The sequence below is a fragment of the Helianthus annuus genome, chromosome 13 (genome assembly GCF_002127325.2).
Source record: "Helianthus annuus cultivar XRQ/B chromosome 13, HanXRQr2.0-SUNRISE, whole genome shotgun sequence".
In the NCBI taxonomy this organism is placed as follows: Eukaryota; Viridiplantae; Streptophyta; class Magnoliopsida; order Asterales; family Asteraceae; genus Helianthus; species Helianthus annuus.
Window position 1 is genome coordinate 87,088,537 of NC_035445.2, and position 27,713 is coordinate 87,116,249.

The following is a 27,713-nucleotide window of genomic DNA, read 5'->3' on the forward strand; positions in this document are numbered from 1 at the left end:
ACTTTTCGGTCAGTAGTGTTATATATCTACATTTCGCATAGGATTTTGTAGGTATATACGTTTTCAACCCCCCGGTTTTATAAAAAAAAAAATTAGGTATATATGTTTTCGACCATCTGGTTTTAATTTTTTTTAGAGTAAATTACAAGTTTTGTCCTTTATGTTTGTCCCAAATTTCAGGCGCTGTCCTTTACCTTTAAAATTGATGAGTTTTATCATTTATGTATGGAAATGTTGCACGTTATGTCCTTTAAGGCAAACCCAGTTATATTTTTCAGTTAAATGAAGTCATGTGCAGGGCACATGAGGGTAGCATTGTCTTTTCACATCCTAATTTATAAATGATTTTTAAAAAACAAATAAAACATCCTACTGCAATTTCTCAACACACACCCACACACTCTATCTCTTTCCAACCACCTGCCGCCACCACCTCCCACCCTCACCTGCCGCCGACCACCAACACCTCCCACCCTCACCTGCCGCCGACCACCCACTATCTCCACCATTGCCTGAACAAACAAAAAATACAGAGCTACAAACTATCCCCAAATCTCCAAACTATCCACCTCTACGAAATCATTTGAACAAACAAAAAATACCCAAAATCTCAAAAGTAATGAAACAAAAAATACCCAATCATCTGAACAGACAATTAGTAATCAAATTAGATCATAATCAAACATCTCAAAAGTCAAAATCAGTCAACAATTCACAAAAACTTATCAAAACTGAACTAAATCACACAATTAGCAACAAAATTGAATAATACATACTTATACTCCATGTATCTATCGAACGAGATTTGACCAACGGCGCGACATTGACGGTACCGGAAAGAGGAGATCTAATCGGAGATCGGAACTTGTCGACGGTGACGATGGCGGTGGAAGTGGAATGGAGGTGGAGCTGTGGCGAAGCTATGACGGTGACGATCAGAACTTGTCGACGGTGATGATGGCGGTGGAAGTGGAAGTGGCGGTGGAGCTGTCGCGGAGCTGTGAGGGTGACAATCGGAACTTGTCGACGATGACAGTGGCTCGTGGCGGAGCTGTGTCGGTGGTCATGGGGAAAGTCTCTCCCCCCCTCTTCTCTCTCTCTCTCTCAAAACTTTTGATCATTTGTATACACAGTAGCCCTAATTTGCAAAGTGATATGAACCCTAATTTGCAAAAAGTGTAACTGGGTTTTAAATAAAGGGGAAAGACAAGTGGCATGTAAAATTATATTTCTACCCTCATGTGCCCTGCACATGGCTTCATTTAACTGAAAAATATAACTAGGTTTGCCATAAAGGACATAACGTGCAACATTTCCAAACATAAAGGACAAAACTCATCAATTTTAAAGGTAAATGACAGCGCCTGAAATTTGGGACAAAGATAAAGGACAAAACTTGTAATTTACTCTTTTTTTATTTATATAGCGCAAATAAAATATTTAATTAGCCCAAATATTATAGTCCAAATCATTATATTTGGTAGAATACTAGAATGTATATTATATAACCCAAATCAAGTCATTATATAGCCCAAGTTAAAAGCCCACCCTATCCAAAAAAACCCAAATTCGTTTACTTTGGGACATCGACCAGAAGAACAGAAGCCATAATCCAGAACTGCAGAGGGGGGGGGGGGAACGCAGGTTCCAGTCTTCCAGAACTGTTCGACTTCAGCTTCTTGTTCGAGAACATAAGCCAAAACGTTGCTCGTTGTTGTGGTCTTGTACTCTTGTTCAACTTCTTCAATCTTCATAAGGTTAAAGGGATGTGTTTTTTTATCTTTAGGTTTAATTTAGGGCTGCAATTTATGCGATTTAGGTTGAAATTAGGGGTGAAATTGGTCCGAATTTTTGTCCTAAACTTGTTGAATCTTTCTGTAACTATGTCTAATTTTATTTGTTTAATCTTATTGTGATTTGATTTAGATACAAATTATAGTTTGAAATTTAGGGTGATTTGTTAACTTGTTTTGTTATTAGATTATGCCATAGGGAAGAATAAAACGATAACTTCTTTTTTCAAAAGAAAGAATGAAGAACAAGTAAAGGGAATTGTTGATGGAAACAAGGAGATTAAACGTCAAAAAGTTTCACCAAGCGAACCGGTTAATGAAGCGAATAATGAACCGGGTACCCACCTTCCTCTCTCCTTTTTAATGTTTTGATGTCTTTGTTCGTTTCTTTGTTAAACAATATTTACGTTTTAATGTTTGAGAAAATTTTTTATTTGATATTAATGTTTGACCCGACCCGAATCGAATCACCTACGTCCGACCCGAATATACACCTCAAAACTACGTGATAGATTTTTTTTTAGGTCCATTACCTTCCGACCCCCCAAACTTTTTTTTCAAGTTTCGCCACTAGCTATGAATAGTCTTTCGTGGACATGCAAGTGTACTTTATAAATTAATATTTAGAATTATTAGAATTAAAATGTAGCAGTTTGTTTTTAATTCTTCTTTTATACAACTATGTAGGGTCCAAAGTTTTAAAAGACAAGGAAAACAAAGCCACAAACATAAAATAAGTGTCAAATACCGACATATGTCGGATCGTTTTCTGTGGCTTTAAAATATACAGTAGTATCCCTAAAGTCTTTGGTATTGACGATAAAATAGTTGCCCTAGATATTTTTGTCATTCTAGCATAATGTGTGACCATAAAGATACTAGATATACCATATTTCTTTGCTAACATACCCCACATCAATCAATCTCTATAAATTATATATCTATCAATAATTGTTGTTCTAAAAACTTCACATAATGACATAAAACGTTTTCTTTTCGCGTTATAAACTTCAGGTACGTCGCAAAGTATCCTACGATCAAAATGAACGAACCTGATTCTTCACATTATGAACTTCTCAATAGCTTACGTAGACGAACCTGATTCTTCGTTATGAACTTCTGAATAACTTCACATAAAACGTTTTCTTTTCGTGTGTTACATGATGCATGTTTGCACACTATACCAAAACTTTGAAAATAGACCCGAAAAGGTGTCTAAGAGCAAATTAACCGACACATGTAGATATTTATTGTGAAGGACAACTGATTGAAAGTTATTTTCGTATATGGTAAAAACAAAAAATAAAGCACTGATTTAATAAATATGACAGGTGAGATAGGGAAGTAAAGTAAAAAAATGGGAATCAAGGTTGGCTTTAGCATCACTCAGGTAAATGATAAAAGTTATGTTTTGTTTATATATGGTTTTTATAGTGATTTAAGATGTTTTCTAGTTAATGTTATATACTTGTAACTTGTAAAAGTGTAAGGATTTATAAACTTTTTCCCAAAGAAGATGTACTATCAATAGGTACCTATTACCTAACATGAATTTTTTGTTTTCATTTTTTTGCAACGAAAATGTACTTCAAACCCTTGGACACTCTAACGAGTTTCTTGTGGTTGGGGCCTGCATTATGACCCTATGAAAGGAGAAAACATATCATGTCATACGCAAGCCCGGTCTAAACCAGGTGCGGAGGCAATGCATAAGGAGGGGTATGGGATTAGGTGATACCCGACCCGATTACCCGAAACTACATACCCGTTTACTCAAACTATACCCCCGATCATATACCCAATTTTTTAATTTATATTTATATTTTCCATTAATCCTTGTCTACTAGTGACTTATTTTAGTATGTTTATAATGTGAAAAAAATAAATTTTCTTTTAGTATATGCATTTGATAATAGTATTTATATTTGTATGTTGTGAAGTATATGCATGTAAGTGTATAAGTATTATAAAGTGACTATTAATTTATGATAAAACTTATATGTATGTAATGTACATTTTTTAATTTATAATTGTCACACCCCGGCCGCATAAAACAATAAACAGCGGCGGAAACGCCGGGGAGTGATGCGACAGAATTATTGTTTCAACAACCATGGCAATTAAAGTTATGTATTATTGAATAAAGAGTTTACATTGTCTTTAAGTTCCAACTAAAATAACATAATAAACAGTCTTTTAAGTCACTAAGGCCCGAGTCCGCCTAAGTGAAGCACAAACACCATCATGCATTAGCACTTGAAAACACATGTAAAAATAGGTACGTCAGCATAAAAATGCCTGTGAGATAGTTTATGCAGATTCATGACTTGTGGTTTGAAAAGAAGTGTTTAATAAAATGTAGTCATGAACCTTGTAAAATGTTTTCCTTTGTAAAGCCATGTAAAAAATCGATATGAAAATCAAATGATAATGAAAGGACGATGCATGGTTAAATGAATAACCAAGTGAAAGTGAATTTGGATAAAATGTGTACTTTGTAAAACGATGTCTTGTTCTTGTATAAAATGTTTCATGTCTTGCCCAAGTGATTTATATAACGCAACAATGTATAATACAATAAAAGCACTTATATATAGGAAGTACCAGCGGCGTATCCACCATGCTTTTATCATATAACACATAGCCCCGTTACATAAGTCACTTATCAATAACCAACTAAAATGTCATGTTTAATGTCAAAATGTTTATGTACAAACCATGTATAATGTCATGTGTAGTATGTATTATGTATAACCAATGAAATGCATAGCAAGTAGGAAATCATCTACTTAAACTATGTGATGATGTCAATGTGTAACAAATGTCATGTATGGTGAATAACTAGAAGCTACTCAACCCCATAGAAAATGTACAAAACAAGGTTTTTGAATAAACCTAAGTTTAAATCAAATGTTATGTTTCGCAGAAAAACAATGCTTTATGATTACAAACATTTATGCAGTAATATTAATCGCATACATTCAAGCCTTGCGACTGTGGCGACAAACCTTTAAACAAATTAAAGGTTCATCTAAAGTTATGTAGTCGGATTCTGTCATTCCCAACTTCCAAACAAACCTAGGAAGTCGGAAACAGGAGTTGTCAATTCCTATGGTACCATTACATAAGTCCGAGCGGCGTGATCAATGTTAATGAATGTATTATTGTCCCGATTTAACATACCAAATGTCATAACCAATGTAAGCATGCTATAAAAACCATGTACTAGGAATGCTAAGTAAACATGCCTAGTAGAAATGTGCATGTAAAACGATGTGCTAGCATGCTTATTAAACATACATAGCAGAAATGTCATGTAAGAACAATGTGTATATATGCTAAATAAACATATGCAACAAATGTCTAACAAAACAATGCGCTAGCATGCTTGACATACATAGCATAACACAATGGAAAACATGTACTATAAGTGTACTAGGTGAAACTAGCATGTTATTGTCATAAAAGTATGAAATGTACGAAAGTAACACGTATGTACATGTGTATCACCCCAAAATATTTGAAAACGGTAAAAGAGGGGAACTATGTACTCACTTGGGATTGCTAATTAGTCTTGAGAATAAGACCAATTTAAGCTCCAAGTATCACCGAATCAACCGGCACCTAGTATAGGTAACTATGTTAATAAATCGGCTCCTAAATCGGGAGATAGGATAGAATGAGGTCCTATAAATCAAATGAGTAATTGAACGCATATGGTATGATTTAATAGGCCCTACATTCTGATTGGAAAGTCTACCTAAGTGCTTTTGACCCGTTTCGACACATTATGGTAACATAAGCTACTATAAGGCGTCGTTAGCGTAAAACTATGCTCGGATGGTTAACTATGTGCTATGCCAAGTCTTACATGCCCAATTATCCCTAAACATGTTACTAAATCAGATTAAAAGTAAAAAATATGTTCACATAGTCAAAATACGGATTTATGTTTCAAAAGGGCATTTTGGTCATTTCCCATGGGCATACAAGCTAACAAGCATATAACTAACCAATCCTATGTGATCATAAGGTATAACCTCGGAGGTTATTCCCTATGCAACTATGATCACTAACTAAGCTTGGTCGGATCCTAAAGATCGACCAACCGGGTCGGGTTCGGAAGTGTAAGCGGTTGTTTAGACCGCTTAACTTACGACCCTAAACAAGCACTAACTAATAGTGTCGAGTTAAACATGTCAAAAAATGTTTAACCTACTGGTTTGGTATCAAAACAAAGTGTTTTGATACTCTAAAGTAGTTCCGAGACAAAATGCGTGCTAAAACGCATTTTGACCGAAACTTTGACTCGACACTACCACTAGTTAACGTGGTAATCAGCGGCTATAATCACGAAGGATTATAATTATCGTGATTACAATCACGTTTCAAAGTTCAATTGAACTTTGACTTGACCAATTGATGGTCAAAACCGAAAGTCAAACTGTTGGCCAAACTGTTTGACTTTCTACACTAACATAAGGAAAAAGCAATAAAAGAAATGAAAGAAGCTCACTTAGGGTCCTTGCTATCTTTTCTACAAAGAAGACAAAGTCCCAATCAGTTTAGGAGAGCTCCAAAGCAGATAAGAGAGGAGAAGAATGAAGAATGAGCAATGAAACAATGAAATTGAATGGCTATTTATAGTTGTAGTGATGCACTAGGATCACTAAAAGTGGTTTGTTTGGTCATTAAGCAATAAATCCCAGCCATACATGTGTTTAGGGACAACTAGCATGACTTGGAGAAGTGTTAACTTGACGATCACACAAAGGAATTACAAGAACAGCCCCTGAATTATCAAACAACAGCTGAAAAACAATTTCTGGTAACTGGACTGCTCAGGCGCCCCGCGTAAGAGGTGGGGTGGGCTTACGCGCCCCGCCTGACCTCCTCAGTTCAGCACAAGTTTCAAATTTGGCAGCTTTAGTCCCTGCATGTAATCGAGTCCATTTCAGGCCTTTTTGACCCCCGTTAAGCCATTTTCAAGGCTCTACAAGGTCAATAAAGTTTAGAGGACTTAAAATATGCTTGGAAAAGTCTCGGATGTCGGCTCGTTTGGTCGTACGGTCGCGTTGTTCGTTAAATTACGACGAAACTCAAACGGACGTTTGTACGATCCAAAATGCGCGACGAATGGCGTTTTCGCGTCCGAATCACTAAAATAAAAATATTTTAGTGTGTACAAAAATTTTGGATGTCCAGATGTGGCCAGAACGTAAGATATGCGCGAAAATGCAAACTTACGCCGTTTTTGACACCTTTAGTCCCTGTAAGATCATATAAGCATGTTTTCGCACACCGAACCTATCAAAACTTATTTCTAAGCCATGTTTAGGCCATATATGGTATGTTTAACTTATGATCAAGTTCCAGACTGTACGGTTCCATACGAAACGGCAGACTTTTGCAAGTTGACGCAAATAGTCCCTGAGAGTGAATAAACTTGTTTTTGCCATACCAAAGCCTTTAAAACTTATTTCTAAGTTATGTAAAGGTTATTTAAGGTATGTTAAACTTATGATGATGTTCCGGAGTGTTTGTCGCATTAATCTGATTACGTTTACGCATCAGTTTGCGTATAACTCTCCAGAAAGCGATATAGAGTTTGAAATCGATCAAAAATCAACATGAGCATAAAATCAAACATAAATGACAAACATTGGGATCAAAACACACTGTTTTATTAATATTGTATTGTTCAGAGCTTGCAAAATGATATCACAAGTACAGATGTCATAATAATAGTGGTTGTATAAATAAAATAATATAATAATTACAAGAGTAAAAAATGTATTTAAAAATCCCAAGATATATATCTTTTAACAAACTAATGGGTATACTCGATACCCCGACGGGTAACAAATTGTAACACAAACATTTGATCAGAAACAGGAAATGACACAAATCTATTAATGATAGTAACCAGAGGAAACATGTATTGTTGAAGATAATTAATGTTGTCGGAGTTGATAAATCTGGTGCAAGTGTCTCTTTGGGATATATAGTATATTGAGAATAACATGTGACCAAAAACAGTACCAATATTACAATAATTGGAATTTGGAAAAAGGAAAATTTAACAATTAGGAAACCATCATTTTAAATTTTTTTTATAACTAACCATTGGCTAATGTTTTATATATTTTCATGTGCCTTTATCATGTGAACTCTTCAAGGTTTGTAATAAAACCATTCACTATATATTTGATTGAAAGCATTATCTCACATATAATACCATCAACTCCTTCAATATTCTCAGTGACCCCCTCATGGTTTATCATGGAATTGTTTTAACTTACTTTTAACTTATTTTTAACATCTATCACTTGTTCATCTCTCATGACTAACATTTAAGTCATGCACAAACCTAAATAATCTAAATAGCTAGGGTAAATGGAGTATTATAACTACAAGAGTATGTAGTTAGTATTACATATGTTATTTGATTATAAAAGAAAATATAAAAAATGATTGGAGATTGGTCAAGTAAACTAAGTTAAATTAACTGATAATGAAATTAAGAAGCACGAAACATACTGAAAACAAAAGAGATCTGGAAAAAGTTATGAAGATTAGAACAAGCATTCACTTTCGGTTTTGTTTACTTAGTTGGAAGACTTAATCGGTGACAAAAATATGTTTAATCGGTTATATAGACAAAGCTTTTTTTAATCCCACCACTAACCTAGAGCACGGTATGTGCTTACAAACCAACCGTCTGATCCTTAATAAACTAACTAGGGTGTACTTGACACGATCGGGTGACGTACTATAACTCTATAAGTCGTCTGTCGAAATTAACGCAGAAACCAATCACATCCAAACGAATACAAAACACATGACTATGATTGACATGTGTTTAAATGCTTAAACATATATATCTTGCAATAAAGTTGTATTGCAACTTATTAACTCGATATTTGATATAAGTATTAGAATGGTTACATAAACAACCTATATATTGATTGATTACTTTATTTTTTATACGAATAATTGCGAAACCACACCCATGGGTCATCTACTACACATCTAAAGTCTCTCTAGAATGGAATGACACCATCAGAAAATCGACACTAATTCATCTTACAATTAACATAACCAAAGAATGACAAAAAAAAAAAACTAATACGAACACAAGTGTCACAATCCATAATGATTCAAGTATGGAATACAAACATGTGAATCAAAATTTTTTTGAACATTTTTTTCTAAGTAATCACCATCCCCCCCCCCCCCAAGTTAGCATAAATAGATTTTGATCATCATCATACTCAGTAAATCACATCATAGCAAAGCTAAGGTAGGATCTGATGAGGGTAAGATCTAGACATTCTTACCTCTACCCCGTAGGAATAGAGAGGCTGCTTCCAGTGAGACCCCCGGCTCGACATAAATAGATTTTGATTTTTTGGTTAATCACAACACTCGAAAACGCAAAAACTCGCTCTCGTACACGCTTATTTTTTAATCTCTTTGCTTATTTGCTTATTGGTTATGGCACTTTACAACCTTTTCATAATCGTCTTGCCTTGCATGCTCAAGCTATACCATTTCCCGATGAGGGTTGGGAATGCATTGATGATCTCACCCAGTTTCTTGAGGTTTTCAAAAACACAACTACAAGATTATAAGGGGTTTAGTATCCTGCGAGTTCGGAAGTAATGAACGAACTATGTTTAATGGTCCAAACAATAAGTTTGTTTGAAAATAAAAATGATTTGTTTAAACAAATGATAACACCTATGAAACTAAAATTTAAGAAAAAAAAATTGACGAACTACCACCCGCTTTTATTTGTGTTGCAGCTTTAAACTCATGCTAAAATATTACCGGGGTTGATATTATAATCGATGAAATATATTCAGCTTTATGTTTGTACGAAGAAGACCTAAATTGGGAAACCAACACAAAACATTCTTTGGATTATAATTTTCAAATAATGTATATTTATTTATTTAATAGGATATGGTCCCAACATACACTCACACCGCTCGGAATTAATGGAATCTGGTTCAAGTCGGGGTAACCTTTAACTTAATTTGTCTAATACTCTGAGAAATGATGCGACAAAAAAAACAAAGAGGTAATGTCCCCAGTAGCGAGAAAGAAAGGAATCATAAATTCCAATCCTAGCAGCCATGAGACGTGATTTACTAACTGTCCAAGTTTCCACGGTAGCTTTGGAATATGTATTTTCTCTTAGTGACGGGGTTTTACCGATAACAAGAACAAGGCTCACTCTCCCGGCATTAGAGATGTACATATGTTTAAAAGATCACTTGGACATGGTGGATCGTGTACACACCAAACAACTCTCAAAGACGCACAACAGTTGAAGAACGTACGCACGATGAACAGGGGCAAGAGGTACGAAGCGATCCCCTATCCGACAAATAACTCACCTACGATAGATCAATTCGCATAAACGATTGTTCAGACAAAGAACGAACACGGAAAATAAAATCATGTTTTCGATTTAATAATTGCAATTTTTAGAATTGTGCTTTTTGTATTTCATTTTTTCTATTTTCTTGTTCCGGAAAATATAATTTGAAATTTATGTATCATTTTTGTCTTGATAGCGAAATTAAGCCCAATGAGATTTAATTTAGGCCCAACTGACTTTAGTAGCAAACCAGTTAACATTAATTTGATTCTTGTTGCTAAACTCGAACAGCCAGAAATGTAAAGACCGTCTAATTTTTAAGCTATTGATTATTTTGAAGTATTACTTCTGTTTTTTTTAACGGCCGACAGAATCAATCCCGAGCATTCTCAGGACACCCATTGGACCAAACGGAGTACTCTGAGAGTAACCCGGGTCCACCACCAATTCCGGGGAAAACCCGGTAACCCACCCACCTGTAGGCACGACGATAAAGTTACCGGTAAAACCCGTTTGCCTCAAGGATCCAACCCAGGTTTCACTGGATCTCCTATCATTGCCCACCAATGCCTCACTTTGCACCAAGTGAGAGTTGAACTTGCATCTCCCAAGAGAAATGCAAGTCTTCCACCACTTGATCTAAAGATTATTGGCAAGTATTACTTCTGTTAAGTCACCAACATCCGACCTTCCAAGTCACATATCTTCTCTTCACTGAAGATCACGTCCCGACTCACAACTACTCTCGCCGTTTCCAAGTCATAGCAACGAAACGCCTTGCTAACGGCAAGGGAGAAGCTTCAGGTGGGCCAGGGGGTTAATGAAACAACAACGAGCAAGGACATAGTGTTAATTTTACCAAAAATTTGCAAAACTTTTTTGCTTCAGAATTTATTTATTTATTTATTTATTTATTTATTTATTTATTTATTTTTTTTGGTTTTAAGAGCCTGACCCCTGATTTGCTCAAATGTCCAGTAACTATTAATATCCATAAGCACATGCAACATCTCAATCTTAGGTTAATGAAACAACAATGGGCAGGGGCACAGCTTCTTGGTCGCCCAGGGTACCCCGTCCCCACTGACTTTTTGATCATAGTGTTAATTTTACCGAAAAAAAATTGTAGTGTAAAACATTGGATTTTTAAGAGTCTGGACCCTATTGATTTTTCGTTCAAACTCAGCCACCGACAATGGGATCTTAAAGCAATTTGCTAAAAAAGGAATTATTAACAAGATCCAATGATAGTCCAATTAATCATTCTTAAAGTTCAACTTTCAACAAATTGCAGACACTATCTTTCATCATAAAATTCAATCCGAGACTGAAAAAACTTGCATATTTACAAAAAGAATCCCTTAATTTCACAACATCAATATATAGTTAAAAGACGTCAAAGTTAACAAAAACCTTCAAAAAATACAGTAACCAAGGCTTCAGACAATGTTGGATGCCGGTACCACTCTTTTCGTCTAACTTTGATCGTTTCTATTTAATGTCTGATACGAACCGAATCGTATATCAAATGCTCCTAAGAAAATAGAGAGAATCAACATTTTCATTCATACCTCAAAACATAACATATAATGCCATTATATATAGGCTTACAAACGAAAGAAACTAACAATATGATAACCGACTGGAACATGTAAACTAATAACCCACTATTCAAGGAAACAAAGTAACAAATACATGCAGTAACCCACGTTTACTTGGAGACATTGAAATGCATGACAATGTGGGCTTGGATCTCAAAATACGTATGCTTACCGCCTTGGTGACGTCATGCATGTTTGTGTACGCGCACATGCTCAATACTCGTATAGTACTGAAATGTCTGTTCTAATGGCAAATATAAGAATAACGAACATACCAAAAATCATTCCTCGAGGATAGCGCGCCCTAAATTAGTGGCAAGAGCCACCCTAACAGAGCTCGAGGCTTCTGGCGGCAGCGCCACCTCAACAAAATCAGGGCGCAGTCTTGCCACCAATAATTCTTGCAACTTATTCAGTAGCAGATTAGTCTGAGATACATTCAACAGAGGCCGCTCTTGCCAGTTGAGCAACTTCAACTACAAATAAAAAGAATCGTGATCATATAAAATAGAGCATATGATCAAACTAAACATGATAGCGCAATGAAAAACTAGGAATGAAAATAACTCACCGAATCATACATAAGAGGCAGCCAAAACCGTTGAGGCGTAGAAGGATTTTTCATAAGCTAATGCGTCGCCAGATTAAAAAAATCAATACATTATGTGATATTTTGTAAATAATATTATGTGTTTATCAAGCATACCGATATTAAAGCTTCAACAGCTTTTCGAGCGGCATCGATAGAAACGCCATCTTGGACCTGCTGCAGAGATTTCTTAAAATCCCGGTATCTATGGAGCACCAATTATATATTTCAAAACAAAACAAGAAACAAAAATAATAATAAAATAATTTAAATTTAAATTCAAAAACGTACTTATGAAGAAACTCAAGACCCCCTGCAGTTCTAGATTCCGAGCCCAATAATTCAATTAATCCTTCCCATTGCTGCAAAAAAAAAATAAAAAAAATAAAAAAATACCGATGATCAGCTATTTGAGCTTCAGACAATACACACTGAAAGTCTGAAACACACAATACTTACCTCGAAACTCTCGTCGGAGATTGACTTTCCGACAAAGTCAAACAACTTTTGAGCGATTCGATTAAGGCGAGTTTCATCGCCGGCTTGTTGTAGCCAAAAGACGCCTGCACCTTTCCTACCATGCTTCCAGTGATGCACTCCAGCAATCTGTTTTTAGCGGTAATTATGGAGTTATATTTTAACAGATTTTCCAACTTTTATAAGAAAATGGTGAATCAAAAACAAGTTATTACCTTCATGGCGTTTGAGCTCACGCTATCAAGATCATACATACGACATATCTCGATGTTCTTGAGGAGAACTTGACTATGATATGCAGGTTGCTTGTACAACAAGATTTCCAACAACCCAACTCCATGTTTCACACAAGATATCAAATATATCGGAGCAATCTGCAAAATCAATATAAAAACAAATAACTAACATGCTTGATTACAGACTTACAGTAGTGTAAAGATTAACAAGCAAGCACTCACTTGCCAAGTTAAGGCATGAGAAGATAACACTTGAGCATAAACGAGTCTATGAGATTCCTCTATGCTAATCCCCCCTAAATTATCGCGTTCTTCTTTTAACAGAATTTCTGCCTCAACACTGCCAGCTGTCAGCAACTCTGTAGCATGGGCAATCATCCTACCCCCCAGAAAAAAAAATATTACGGATAAGAAGAATACATGATATATAGAAAACGACAATAATATATATATATATATGTATATCCTACCATGGACCAAATGATCTTGAGCACTCAGCCAATACAACCTGAAAAACTTTAAATTTTAAGAAGTCACATTTATAATAGAGTAAAATACCATTTCCGTCCCTGAGGTTTGGCCAGTTTTGCGACTTTCTACAAAAGGTTTGTTTTTCCACATCTGGATCCAAAAGGTTTGAAATCTTGCAGTTTTCATCCGGCTCGTTAACTCCATTCATTTTTCTCCGTTAAGTCAGGGATATTTCCGGCTTCTTTGTTAACTTAAAGGGCAATTCGGTCTTTTTCACTTTAAATTTTAAGAAGTCACTTTTAAATAAACGTACACAAATGTACATAAACGAGCGAACATAAATGAACACATTACCGAACGTTCACGAACGAACGCAGCCTCTGTTCATGTTCATTCGTTTATCTTAACGAACAAAATTTCTTGTTTGTGTTCGTTCATTTATTAAAGTAACAAACATAAACGAACTTCCCATCGAACGGTTCACGAACTATTCGCTAAACGTTTGGTTCGTTTACAGCCCTACTCTTTATAATAAAGTAAAATGGTTTTTAGACCACTTGTTACCTCTGTATTTTCTTCAAGAATCCCAAGTATAAGTCGCATGAGTTTATGGTGAGTAGAAACTGGTTTCAACTGGATGCATTTTTGAGCTAGAACGTACATACTTTCTAAACCCTGCACACATAAAAAACCGTATTGACGGCACAAATCATTTACCAATTATAGTTTAACGGTTATTTAGGTCAAATGTTACTCACCGAAGTAAAGGGCCTGATATATAGAAAGTGAGCAATATACAGCTCAACCCAATGACAGGTGGCACTAGACAGAGTACTAGTGTTTCCCAACAAAATTTGAAGCAAATTTTTCAGGTTTTCTTTGGTTTGATTATGACTGCACTGAAGCCAGAACGCACTACAATCCAATTTGGTTATTTGCGCTCGCCATTTCTCCCATGCCTAGCAGGATTTGTTAATCAGTAACACACTTATTTCAAAAAAAACAGTTGGAAAGTTACTTTAACGTTTAAAGTGTATATTGATTAAGTTTCTTACCCTCATAAAATCAGACTTGTTATTATAACATTCACCTAACTTTCCAGATGGTAAATCCACACGCATGCGTGGCATTTTTGATACGAGAACCGCAACTGCTTCTACAAGTCCATTCTCTGTCTGTAACATAAATGGCATTAATAGTTAATATACTCTACACTAAACTACATATCAATTATTACTCTAGAAAAGTATATGATTATAAACCTCACGAGCTCCTAGCTGATGAAGCTGATAAGATCCATGTAAACGCAACAATTTCACCACAATGTCTAGCCAGCCAACTGCAAGTGCTGAAGAAATTGCTTGCCAATATGCAGGCTCATTTTCAACTGCCTGAGAAGACAGAGTAAATATTTCATATTGTGTATATTTATATAAAAATATAATTACAATAAACAATACAAAAAATGTAAAAGCATAAGTAATATCAATTTCAAACCTGCATATTAATAAGTTCTGCTTGAAACTCAACCAGCCTTAAATGAACACTTGGCACTTGTCCAGAGAACAGAGCATCATAATCCTGAAGTATAATCATCGATTAACTAATTTCACCTCAAGCAATCAAACAAAATGTAAAATAACTAAATAACAATAACGGCATTCATTAAACAAGGATTAAGTTATGAATACTCACAGATAACCAATCAACAAGTTGTTCAGGGATCCAAGGGTGAGACTGTTTGTCTGCATAAAATATTTCCAGCAGCTCCCATGCAGCTTTCAAAGAGTTTGGCTCCTCAACCTTCTATCAGAAAATTTATATAAATAAAATGATGGGTACATCAATCAAGCTCATAACGCCCAAATGGAGCAAACATAAAGAAACAAAATGTAGCAAATAACAATTCAAGAACAGAATTACCTTCAATACTGTCTTTGGATCTTCGATTAACGAGGGAGGACTAGATTTCTTGCTTCCTAGAAGAGAATTAATTTGCTTGCTATACTCGAGAACATATTTTGACCTAATCCCATGAAGTGTGACAACACTCTATAAGAAATCACTTCCATATGCAATATATTCACAATCCGAAAGAACATTCAAAAGTCCTAATCACTTTGTTTGTTCTAAAATTCAAAAAAAAATATAGCTCTATTACAGTGCGGTATGCTCATATAATGTATATATGTGTGGGCGCTCGGGGGCAAAAGTGAAAGTGCACTAATTTTAACGTTATTTTACTAATTTCGTGAAAATAACGTTAAAAGAGGGGGATGGTTAATCATGCATCATGTGGTGGCGTTTATAGTCGAAAGACAAGGGTACATGCACTAATCGGCATTTGTCTCAATTGTTGAGTGTTATGTGCCTTATGTCCAAGGCTTGATGCAAAACTACTATCGAGCCGGGGGTCTCATTGGAAGCAGCCTCTCTATTACTAGGCGGTAGAGGTAAGGTTGTCTACATCTCACCCTCCTCAGACCCTACCTTAGCTTTGCTATTGGTGGGATATACTGAGTATGATGATGATGATGATGACGACAGCGTAATGAAATACAAAAGTCTAATCACTTTAAATTCAGTAATTCTGTTCTTATGCATAACAATCTATACCTGATAAATAAGTATCTTGTTGTACCACATGTCACAATTCTCACACAAGACTCTTTTCCCCGCTTTTTCTTATTTCACCGCTTCGTATTCTATTTCTTAACTTAAAAAGGCCAAACATATCTTATCTCAATATATCGTTTTATAATTCCTAAATCTTCATACTAACTATTTAATATTTCCTTTTCATCATGTTTGGCAACTTCTGAATGGTTAAGTGCTGAATCAGTAAGAGGTCTGAATCATTAAGTGCTGGTCTGAACCATTAAGAGCCGGTACAATGCTTAACTGTTCAGAGGCAAATGTCTGGCCAATTCAGATTAGATGTCTTAACTATTCAGACTTATTCAGAGGCAAATGTCTAAACCATTCAGACATTTGCTCGCGAAACAAACAGTCTGAACCATTAAGTGCTGAACCAGTAAGAGCCCCGTTAAGAGGTAAACAAACAGCCCCTAATACACGAGTTTCTAACCTTGTTAAACAATTCTCAAATATTAGACTACCACAACCTCCTGAACAACAATTCACACATAATTAACCATTTTACATCCCTAACAACTAGCTCTATATATCCCATACAATTTTAACCTAATGTTGCAAAATTAACACGAAAATCAAACATATTCACTACAATTACCACTCGCCGTCGTACGAAACCGAATGCCGCAGCTCCGCCAACGCCGCCATAGCATTCTTCTTATTCTGCAGATGCGCAAACGGAGCCACCGAACCGTACGCTATCCTACGCCACCGAGCAGCATCACTGATCTCACTATCAATATCTTCACCGCTGAGCTTCAAATCTACTACTTTACCGCCGGCTTCATCGTCGCCAGAGTTGGAAGCAGGCTCCGGTGATCGGAAAACCGTGACGCGTAAGGAGTTGCCGCGGGACCATGAGATGGAGAGACGAGGTGTGATTGGGGAGGTGAGACCGTGGTGGAGAGTGTAGACGGTAGGTGTGGTGGTTGTTGGAGAGTAGGGGACAATGGAGGATGAGTCGCCGGAGTTTGTTAGAAGGCCGGGCATTTCGCCGGAGATTTGGAATTAGGGCTTTTGAGGGTTTTAAGTTTTTAGTACAAAGAAAAGATGAAATAGGGGAATAGAGTGTTGGAGTGACTGAGTGAGTGTACAACGGTTTAATGTTAAAATGTAAGAACCGGAATTGAACCGAATTGGAATTGTTTAATGTTGTCGGAATCGAGTCGTATTTTAACAGTTCGAGTTCAGTTCAAAACCAGATTAAATGGTTCTCCTGTAAACGGTTCTCACTGGAACCGGTTGTAAACAATTCTCACCGGAACCGGTTGTCACTTAATCCTAAATAACTAGATAAACCATCTTCGTATAAAAACGGTAGTTGTATTGATAAAAATAAAATCACAAGTATATATATAAAAATAGAGGAATGTTAGTAAAACTGAACACGAACAAGTGACTTTATTGATTTTTTAAATTTATATATATTTAGAGTGTACAGTAGACAAATTTTGATTGACCCTAATCTTTTTCGAGCGATGATGACTCCTTGAAATAATTAGGGTGATACGATTAAGGGGTTATTTGGCAACATCTGAATGGTTAACTGCTGAACCAGCAAGAGGTCTGAACCATTAAGTGCTGAACCAGTAAAAGGTCTGAACCATTAAGAGCTTGTATAATGCTTAACCGTTCAGAGGCAAATGTCTGACCAATTCAGATTAGAGGTCTTAACCATTCAGACTCTGTATAAATCTTAACCATTCAGAGGCAAATGTCTGAACCATTCAGACATCTGCTCATGAAATAAACAGTCTGAACCATTAAGACCATGGGGTATGGTGGGGCGGGGGTTGGGGCTTGGGTTGGGCATTGGTTGACATGTGGAACGGGGTGGCAGACATGGGAAACCCACAAGAACACACGGTATGGTGGGCGGGGGTTTGGGGGGCGTGGGTTTGGTGGGCTTGTGGGCTGACCCAATAACACAAATTTAATTTTTTTAATAATTTTAAATAAAGAAAATTACAAAAAAAAAAGTTTCCTAACTTTTATATTTGTTTTTTATCTCTTCTCTCAACGCCAAGACTATTTCTAACTCGTCACCCTGTAGGTGATCAATCGGCTGGGATAGAATTTTCAAATCATCACGTCTTTGTTTCAGGGCATCTCTAGCTTCTTTGCTCCTTCGTATTTCGGCCCTTTGTTGTTGGAATACATTGAATGTATCCAACTTGCATGAAATGTCATCCAACTAGTCGCTGTATATTCCCCTACGCGAGCCAGAACTCTCAGCTGAAGGCGACGCCGTTTGTTTTTTAGCACGCCTTCTTGAGGCATTTCTTCCATGCTCAGGCCGGTTTGGGCTTGGCGAATCATCCAAAAGGTCCTCAAACTCTTGATCTCGTGCATCAGATTGGGCTTGGGATGAGGCCCTTGACCTTTTGGAAGACGAGTTAGTTTCGCTACCAATGGGGATAGTCGACCACTTTGGATGGAATTTACAAATCTCCCAACAATGCATGAAACGGAAGTCGGTCTTCATATTTGATTTGTATGCGACCAGTGCATTTGTCAAAATGTTGGCTTCGGTTTCACCACTTTTAGGGTTTTGCTTTGCTTTATTTAAACACCCACTAAATTTTGTAAGTTGGGTGCTTATTTCGGTCCACTTTGAGGATAAGCTATCGTTTTCACGATAAGTCTCCCTACCCATTTCTTCATGGAATTTCCTACTAACCCATTCCCACAAGGCGGTTCGATGTTGCGAATTTCCTATTTTAATAAAAAAAAATATTAATATATTACAAACTCATATAAAAAATAACCATTCCATTAATATAAACTAAGGTTAAGAATACCTAAAGTTGAATGTTGAGATTGTTCACACCGAGCCCTCGCCAATGCAACTTCTTCAGCATAGACCCATTTTTGTTGTTTTCGTTTGGCGGTTTCAACTACTTTATCCTCCTCGGTTTTTTTCTTATGACTTCTTTTTTTGATGGGTTTCGATGCGGAAGGACCCTCTTTGGGTGGTTGAGTTTCGGGAACGGATTCATTTAGTGAAAGGTCGATGGAGGTTGGTGAAAGGTCGATGGGCGATTGTGAAAAGGGGTAGGTATTGAATCTTCGGTTTGTGGGAAGTTAGTATATAAACGATTCCCAATATACGATGCATAACTTGCTAATTCGGGCGTAGGAGAGTGTATGAAAAACGGACGAACTATTGGACGAGTAGGTGGTGGGCTAGGATTATTTTCTTGGAATCCATACGGGTTGCTCAGGTCAAAAGGACGGTTGTAAGGATACATTTTTTCGTTTTGTAGAAGGAGAATTGAAGATGTATAGAAGATGTGGTTGAATGTAGTAAAAATGGAAGTAAAATGTGAGTTTTTTATAGTGAAAAAATGGAAGAATTTTTTTTTTTTAAATATAGCCGTTGGCAACGGCTAGCCCAACGACTCTTTTCTTTGGGCCATTCACAAACTGCCATGTCATCTTGCTCCCCCGCCCCACGCCCGGCTTGAAACCCAAGCCCCAAGGGGCCACGCCAAAACTCCCGCCCACCCGGGGTGGTGACTTGGGCGTTTTACCCCAACCCACGCCCAAACTCCCGCCCCATACCCCACGGCCTAAGTGCTGAACCAGTAAGAGGTCTGAACCATTAAGAGGCTCATTAAAAGGTAAACAAACAGCCCCTAACTTTATTACATTCTCACAGTTGTATAGCCCACTCCACATCTCTCTACATGCACACGACGTGGGCTCGATCCTTAGGGGCCATGACATGTTTAGTATTTTGTTTCTTTTTTCACTAGTCCTTTAGCATACTAACATAGTAACATTGAACAATGAGAACTGCACGCAACAAAACAAGTTAATGACCACTAGAGTAGTTCACGAGCCGAACCAATAAAATCTTGGTCACGGTCCAAACTGGAAAAGTGCACAGCAAATGAAGCAAAATCGCTCCAGTCATCGTTTAAATTGTTTCACACACTAGGTCGGATTTGGTCCTTTATCGGCCGGTCTGGTTTGATTTTCAACCTATGATCAACCCTAAAGCAAACAATAAGTAATAGTTTCTCAAAAATCAGTACATATCTTAATTACAAAATATTTTGTACATTGACTTACAATCTTACATTACAAAATGCACTTTTACACAGCTTATATATACACTAAAGAATCTTATTTTACAAATATTAAACACAAGCTAACCTTTAAAACATTAACACATAGTATGATACCTTAACAATGCATTACCCTAAATCTTTCTCTTCATAATCTTATCTTTAACAACCACTAGCATATTACGATAGAACGTTTCTAACCGTACAAGCGTATCATAATCACACGACTCCAACATATCCTCCCACGCTTTACCAACATCAAAAGTACCCGAATTCTTTAAAGAATCGGGTATATTGTTCGCTTTATCAAAAGGTTTACCAAAAATAGAACCATGAAGAATGCTAGCATAATGTTCCATTATATAAAGTTCCTCTTCAATTTCTGTGACATCCTTTGAACTCTTTTCACTAATCGTTTGTGGTTCGTTTTTCTCGAAATCTTCGTGTAACGGCGGCCATAACACTAGATTCGGGTCAAAAAAGTCATTAACTTGACCATTTCCAAGAACTCCACTTCTTCCTCTCCCCCATGACCAAAGCTTATACCCGTTTTCCGCAAGAAGAACAGTATGGGCTGCCCCACAAGCCACTTGTATCGGGTCAGGAAAGTTTGACCCGTTTGACCCGTTTTGACCATTACACGAGATCACACGTGGAGTAAGAGCATCTCCACCTTCACTCGCTTCAGGGCAAAGGCCCAACCCGTTTTCCATTCCCCATGACCAAACATCCCCAACCGATGAAACCACACTCGTGTGAAACAAACCACAGTCAACCGAGATTAACCATATATTAACGCGTAATGATCTAACCATGTCAGGGCGTAACGCCTTTTTGGTGGTTCCCTGCCCGAGCTGCCCGTTCTCCCCGAGCCCAAAAGTCCAGCACATGCTTTTTAACGAATCATCTTCTTCTTTTTTATACGCGAGTACAGAACTATGGAATGCTCCACATGCTAGTTCATACGCTACCCAAGATGATTCGGTATTGAACGTTTCAATCATTTCTGGAACTGCCCGGAACTCTGTATCTCCTAGACCAAGCTGCCCGTGATTGTTGTTGCCCCACGAATAGCATACAAGATCACTTCCTGTATGTGTTTCTACTGAACTAACTAATGCTAGAATGTGTTCACTTCCACATGCTACTTTGACCACAGTTTGACCATGGAAATGCCAAACTGGGATTGGAGTGTATGTGGTGAGAAGTGAGAATTCTTGACCTTCATTTGGTGTGTCTTGTGGAGGACAGTTGCCCCATATCCAGAGAGACCCGAGATCGTCTATTGCAAGTGACATATTACCTCCAGCTTTCACTGATGATATCTGCAAGAGTTTTAGAACTTTGAAAATGTAATGAAGAGTTTTAGAACTTTGAAAATGTAATGAAGAATTAATGTAGTTTAATCTCGGTACCTTAAGTTGTGTTTCGCTCTTTGTTATTGATCCGTCGGTAGGATTTATCCCGTGGAACCCTTCTACCAAAGACGGAACCAAGGAATTCTCTCCGTTGACCCCGAGTTGACCATCTATGTTGGTGTCAAGGATGAAAAAAAAAAAAAAAGGAACCTTTGAGGGGTGGTGTAGCGGCAAGCGCTTAACCCCCTAATGTAAAGCCAACATCTTGGCGCAAAGTGTGTTTTACTAGATCCTATAGGTTAGCAAGATATTGGTGAGGTCCTTTGAGTTTTCTGATAACAGGTTCTCATGGTTTCAAGGAATAAAGATGCAAAATATCATGTTTTTTACATAGAAAACTTCATTTTTTAAAATGTCACATCTCTTGTGGCAAATTTATAAGTTTAATTATTATCTCTTAAATTGAAACATTGCTTAGTAAGCATGATCACCAAAAGGATACAGGTATTATGACCCCAGCTCCAAACTGACCCATCATCTGAAGCATATCAAAAAATGGTAAAGGATCAAATAAAAATAATATTAACGTACGAAACGTACGCATCGAGGGAAAAAGCAAAAAGTGGCGGTGTCACTTTGTTAATTATCAGCAACTTCTAAATTACTTGGGAAAAAGCAAAAAGTGTCTTGTAGAGTAATTTTGAGCATCTGTAGAGTAATTTTGGGAAATATAGGGTAATTATCAAATTACTCTAGTAGAGTAATTTTGACTTCTGTAGAGTGATTTTGGAAAATGTTTTTGTAGAGTAATTTTGTTAGCATTTAGTTATGGGGTTTAGCTTTATGGTTTAGTTTTTAGCTTTTAGTTGGGGGGGGGGGGGGGGTGTTAGTGTAATTTTGATAATTACCCTACAATTTTGATAATTACTCTACACGACCAAAATTACTCTACATGAACATTTACAATGGTTTAGGTTTTTTTAGGTTTTTGAGGTGGGGGGGGGGGGGGTAGGTTTTTGGGGGGTGGGGGTTAGTGTAATTTTGATAATTACCCTACAATTTTGATAATTACCCTACACAACCAAAATTACTCTACATGAACATTTACAAAATTACTCTACAGAAGCTCAAAATTACTCTACTAGAGTAATTTTGAAGTTGCTGATAATTACCAAAATGACACGGCCACTTTTTTGACTTTTCTTTGAATTCGTACGTTTCGTACGTTTATTTTATTTTTACGTGAACTTAACTGATCAAAAAATATGTGAGTTGATTTAGCGGACCCTCTTGACCGTGCCTCAGATCCGCTCTCACTTAAACATGAAATAAAAACATAAAAATTACCCGAAAGAGCAAGGCTATGATAAGAACCGGCTGAGACTCCAACGATCTTAATCGTTTCATCACTTCTACTGTTAAAACTAAACTCAACTTTGGCGGGAAACAGCCGATCAAGCTCTGAACCGGTGCCTAGCCGGCCGAAGGTCCCTCTTCCCCATGAATATACACTCCCATCACCTTCACACAAAAAAATATAAAACCCATAATACATTTAGCCGAAAGAAATTTGTGTATTACAAAAACCACATATAGATATATACAAATTTCATTACCGATGAGAGCGAGTGTGTGAGCCTCTCCGGCAGCAATAGAAACTACTTTCCGAGATAAACTGGCGGGATCAACATATGTTCTGGTATCTTCCATGATCAATCAAGACTATGTATGTTGACTAATGATTACAACTTTACAACTTAAAGTTGGACGGTTGGATGAGATTTATACTATTTGGTATTTGGACTGCTGATGATGAATCATCAAATTTGCGACCACAAACCGACCCACAAATTCAAATGGAACATGTTTTTTTTAAATACTTAAGAACAGCGAAACAGATATTGTAATTAATATGATTATTTTAAGAATTGTGATTTCTTAAGATTGTTAGTTTTTTTTTTATATGATAAACATGTTTGTTAATGGGTTATACTAGTCGTTTTTGTTACAAACTCATTGGAGCTACGTGACAAGATGGATTTAAGACGTTTAGAATTAAGTCAAAATTGGCAACATAACACACTTAAGTAACGTAGAGGTTTTGAAGTACAACTTTTTTTGGCTAACTTAACGTGTAATGTATGATTAAATAGTAAAATAATTAGTTTATAATTCAAAAAATTCCCTTTGATTTTTTTTATAAATTTATTAATTTTGTTATAAATTACAAATATATATTTATGTTCATGGGGAGCCGCTAGAATGAGAACCACCTCGAGTTGTAAGAACCGCGAGAACTACACCCCACGGAGGGGCGTTCGCCGCGGTTTTTTTTTACAAGTAGATGTGTGCATTATAAACACGGCCGTAAAAAATCACGGCGAACGCCCCTCCGTGGGGTGTAGTTTTTTACACCTCAAGTTTGGTGAAAAAAAAAGAAAAAAGAAAAAAAAATTAGAAAACACCAAACTTGAGGTGTAAAAAACTACACCCCACGGAGGGGCGTTCGCCGTGATTTTTTACGGCCGTGTTTATAATGCACACATCTACATGTAAAAAAAAAATCGCGCCGAACGCCCCTCCGTGGGGTGTAGTTCTCGCGGTTCTTACAACTCGAAGTGGTTCTCATTCTAGCGGTCCCCTATGTTCATGTTTCCTTAACAGTCAAACTTTTGATCCTTAAAATATATAAAACTTTGTTAATACATTATTTAGGGTATGTTTGGCAAAAGTAACTGATGACTGGAAGTTGGTGGCTGGTGACCGGAGGCTGGTAGCTGTAGTTTTTTAGATATATTTAGGTGTTTGGCAAAGTAACTGAAACTTTTAATAAAATATATAAAATGACCAAAATTGACATAACCAAAAAAACATAACTAAAAACTTCATTATCTTTAAAGGTTCAAATAGTAATTTTTTTTCCTAAAAGCTTATATCTCATTCTAAACGCTACTAGTAGGAGCGTTCAACCAAAAGTTTCAAGCTCCTTCAACCAAACAAGGCTTTTTATTGAGTAGGAGCTTTTTCTTAAGGGTTGTCGGAGTCATAGCGGGGAGGGGGATCAGGGACTTGGGTTGCCGCACGGGGAACGATTGCCACCCCTTCGGTGACATCACTTCGGTGAATGGTGAGGGACTTGATCGGTGAGTATTCACCGAAGGTTTAAAGAGGAGAGATGTGGGAGGATGAGGGAATTAATTGTGGGTCCCAACCCCTTCCAACCAATCACAAATTTATCTTTTTTTTTTTAAATTCTTCCACTCTCCATGTGTTTGAACCATTGCCAGTGATCGAGTGCAAAATGGGGAGTGGAGTGGGGACTTGACATGGCATAATATTATTGGTTAGAGAATAACTCAAACACCCTAAGTGATTGAACGACTCCCTCCACCCTAAAAGCTTAAAGCTAAAAGCTTCTAAAAGCTCCATGCCAAAATACCCTTAGAGTTTTTATAAATTTCATATACAGTCTTCATGTTCATGTTTGCTTAACTGTCACACTTTTGATTCTTAGAATATATGAAAGTTTGCTAATACATTATTTAGAGTTATTAGTTATCATTGTCTTAGAGTTTCAAGTTGAGAATCAGGTAATATTGAAAGTTCAACTTTAAAAGAAGTCATGAGGTTTGATAAATGGGGAAAGTTAAGCCCAACATACATAGCACTTTTTGAGATAATCGCTAGAGTTGTAGTCGTATCTTACAAGTTGAAGTTACCGGAAACATTAAAGAGAATTCATGACACTTTCATGTGTCCAACTTGAGGAAGTGTTTGGCACATCAAACACATGTTTTGTCATTGGAGGCTATTAAAGTGAATGACAACCTCAAGTACACAGAACAGACAAGTAGGCTTGTGGGCAAGAGAGAAAGGAGGTTGTGGAACCAAACCATACCAATGGTCTTGGTGCAACGACAAGGTTAGAAGGGGTCACATGGGAAATGGAGATTTGTGAGAAAGAGATCAAAGCAAGCAAACGTATGCGAGAGTTGTAACACCCCGAAAATATAAATTTTTATATTAGAAAATTCAAAGAGTTAATAAACAAGAATTTACAAACTAGGAACTTAACCTAGTTAAATTCAAGTCTTGAAATAATTCACAATAGGATTAAAACACATAAACTTAAGAATAAAACAAAGTTGGGGGACTAAGCTTGCCAAAGAATGAAAGTTAAATGCTGAATTGTGACAAAACTCACCAAACACACCATTTTTGGTGTGTCTGGTCGATCAGGAGCAAGAAAGGGGCGACCCCCATCCCCTAAACCCTAGAATCTTCACAAAATTCACAAATTGAGGCTGCAAATCTGCTCCAAATCAAGTTCTAAACACGAATTAACGATCACCTAACCATAGTGATCAACAGGTATGTAGAAATTTGGTGTTTTTGCTACATCTTGAATTCTAGGTTAAGTGTGAAAAACAAGAAATTCCACTTGATTGTTGATGCATGGCTGAAATTAGAAGGGTTAGGAGGTTTAGGATCAAACCCTAGATGATTTCTTGACATAACCTTGTTTAATACTTGTAGGGTTACATAATCACCATTGTAGGTGAGTAGTGAACTCCAAGAAACTTGATAAATGCAGAATTTAAAACTCTTGTTCTAGCACAATCTGAAATTGGGAAGTGATTTCTGAAATGTTAATGATAAGATATGTGCAAAGTTGAATTATTAAAGCGAAATTCGATGATAATTACTAGATATGAACTTGGTTTAGTTTGTATAAAAATCTGACCTATTAGGTGTTTGTTGAAATGCCTAAGTGAGGATTTTTATGTTAAATTTGATGGAAACGCAGATTTTGATCCTGTCTCATAAACGATGTGAATATAGTCATGAAAAGAATTCTAAACAAGTTAAAAACTGAATTTTCTAAGCAAAGAGTCCGGATCATCGAGCGGACAAGCCGGAGGGAATTCACGGGGAAAAGGCGTGCTCTAAAGGTATGAAATTTATGGTTTCATTACATTATACTTATTGTTAAGTTTTATCCTATTATTCAAACATGATGACCGAGAGTTACCTTTATGTTATGAACTCGACTAAAAGTCTTAAACAAGTAATAAACATGGAATTTGGATGTCCGTAAGGTGCATTATTTAGTACCCAAACGGGTCAAACAAGTTTTGTATACAACATGAAGTTAGACATCTTTACATAAAGCATGGTTATAATTATTGTGTAAGTTGTAAGTTGGACGCGCTAAACTTGTTGCGAAGTTAAACTCTTCATACAGGAGTTAAGGATCTGAATAGGTAAGCATGTTTAAGTTGTATATTTGATAAATATGAAGTGTTGGATTCAAACATGTGTTTGACGGCGTAAGCGATTCCTCATAGGAAAGCGAAACATGATAGCGAGTAATAATTCTAAACATGGGTAATTAACCTTGGGTAGGTGATAAACTTGTTCAAGGTTAATTCCCTGCAAAACAGAACTAGAATGCCTAAGATCACAAAACAAGAAAACATGTGCAGAGTCCACCGTAAGTTACGGTGATACCGTAACTTACGGTAGCCAATAAAATGTTACGGTAGGATTCTTCTGCTTTACGGCAGAACAATAAAATTCCAGGTGCCACCGTAACTTACGGTGGCTACCGTAAGTTACGGTAACCCCCAGTTCCAAATGCTGAATTTCATAATTTTTGATTGTCCCTAATCAGTTTTAACACATCTTTTCATTTATATTATTGGTCAATGACCATAATACTAACATAGGATTAAAATACTCAGTTTTCAGGTTTTCTAGCAGAAGGGTGATGATCGAGCATATGCATCCGAACCGAACACTTTAACAAACACTTCCGCACATTATCATTAGTTCTAAAAACTATGTAAACAATTGTAGTTATCGTTTTGATTATGGTTTCGTAAGAACAATACTTGTATGTAGTATCTAGTTATGGTTTAAAAATGTTAAAAGTTTTTGTAAACTCAAAATTTTTGGTATCTATGCATGTTCTTTTGTAATAAATCTAGTACTATAAACTGGGTGTTACAAGTTGGTAATCAGAGCTCAAGGTTGTCTATAAGTGTTCGGTTCAAGCTTGATCAAATACC

At 36.7% G+C, this 27,713-nt stretch overlaps 2 protein-coding genes across 3 annotated transcripts; both read right to left on the bottom strand.

Annotated features, from left to right (window-relative positions):
* Window positions 1-11,438: 11,438 nt before the first annotated feature.
* On the bottom strand, window positions 11,439-17,295 carry LOC110898477 (nuclear pore complex protein NUP85). Of its 2 annotated transcripts, none has more exons than XM_022145262.2 (17): window positions 16,810-17,295; window positions 15,480-15,582; window positions 15,252-15,359; window positions 15,054-15,137; window positions 14,819-14,947; window positions 14,612-14,731; window positions 14,315-14,515; window positions 14,121-14,231; window positions 13,556-13,593; window positions 13,308-13,464; window positions 13,065-13,223; window positions 12,832-12,978; window positions 12,664-12,734; window positions 12,490-12,577; window positions 12,355-12,411; window positions 12,059-12,259; window positions 11,439-11,716 (listed from the first exon to the last, which is right to left on the bottom strand). In XM_022145262.2, exons 1-16 carry the CDS (start codon window positions 17,199-17,201, stop codon window positions 12,065-12,067), a joined length of 2,160 nt encoding a protein of 719 aa, XP_022000954.1. In that variant the 5' UTR covers window positions 17,202-17,295; the 3' UTR covers window positions 11,439-11,716; window positions 12,059-12,064. The 2 variants fall into 2 exon arrangements, with proteins under 2 accessions (XP_022000954.1, XP_022000953.1); XM_022145261.2 differs by having other exon boundaries at window positions 15,252-15,362.
* A 3,067-nt stretch (window positions 17,296-20,362) lies between these two features.
* On the bottom strand, window positions 20,363-23,651 carry LOC110898476 (ultraviolet-B receptor UVR8). Its single transcript, XM_022145260.2, has 5 exons — window positions 23,259-23,651; window positions 22,990-23,163; window positions 22,145-22,180; window positions 21,700-21,812; window positions 20,363-21,609 (listed from the first exon to the last, which is right to left on the bottom strand). The coding sequence occupies exons 1-5, from the start codon at window positions 23,350-23,352 to the stop codon at window positions 20,419-20,421; spliced, it is 1,608 nt and encodes a 535-aa protein (XP_022000952.1). The 5' UTR covers window positions 23,353-23,651; the 3' UTR covers window positions 20,363-20,418.
* Between the last annotated feature and the right edge of the window lie 4,062 nt (window positions 23,652-27,713).

Bases quoted from the DNA above. Each gene is read 5' to 3' on its own strand.
- LOC110898477 (XM_022145261.2), bottom strand. From the start codon at position 17,201: ATGCCCGGCCTTCTAACAAACTCCGGCGACTCATCCTCCATTGTCCCC. The intron at 14,732-14,818 runs GTTTATAATCAT...TTTATGTTACAG, and splicing joins ATCAGCTAGGAGCTCGTGAG to ACAGAGAATGGACTTGTAGA. The intron at 14,232-14,314 runs GTGAGTAACATT...TTATGTGTGCAG, and splicing joins ATATCAGGCCCTTTACTTCG to GGTTTAGAAAGTATGTACGT.
- LOC110898476 (XM_022145260.2), bottom strand. From the start codon at position 23,352: ATGGAAGATACCAGAACATATGTTGATCCCGCCAGTTTATCTCGGAAA. The intron at 23,164-23,258 runs GTAATGAAATTT...TTTTGTGTGAAG, and splicing joins TCACACACTCGCTCTCATCG to GTGATGGGAGTGTATATTCA. The intron at 21,610-21,699 runs GTACCGAGATTA...AAACTCTTGCAG, and splicing joins AGAGCGAAACACAACTTAAG to ATATCATCAGTGAAAGCTGG.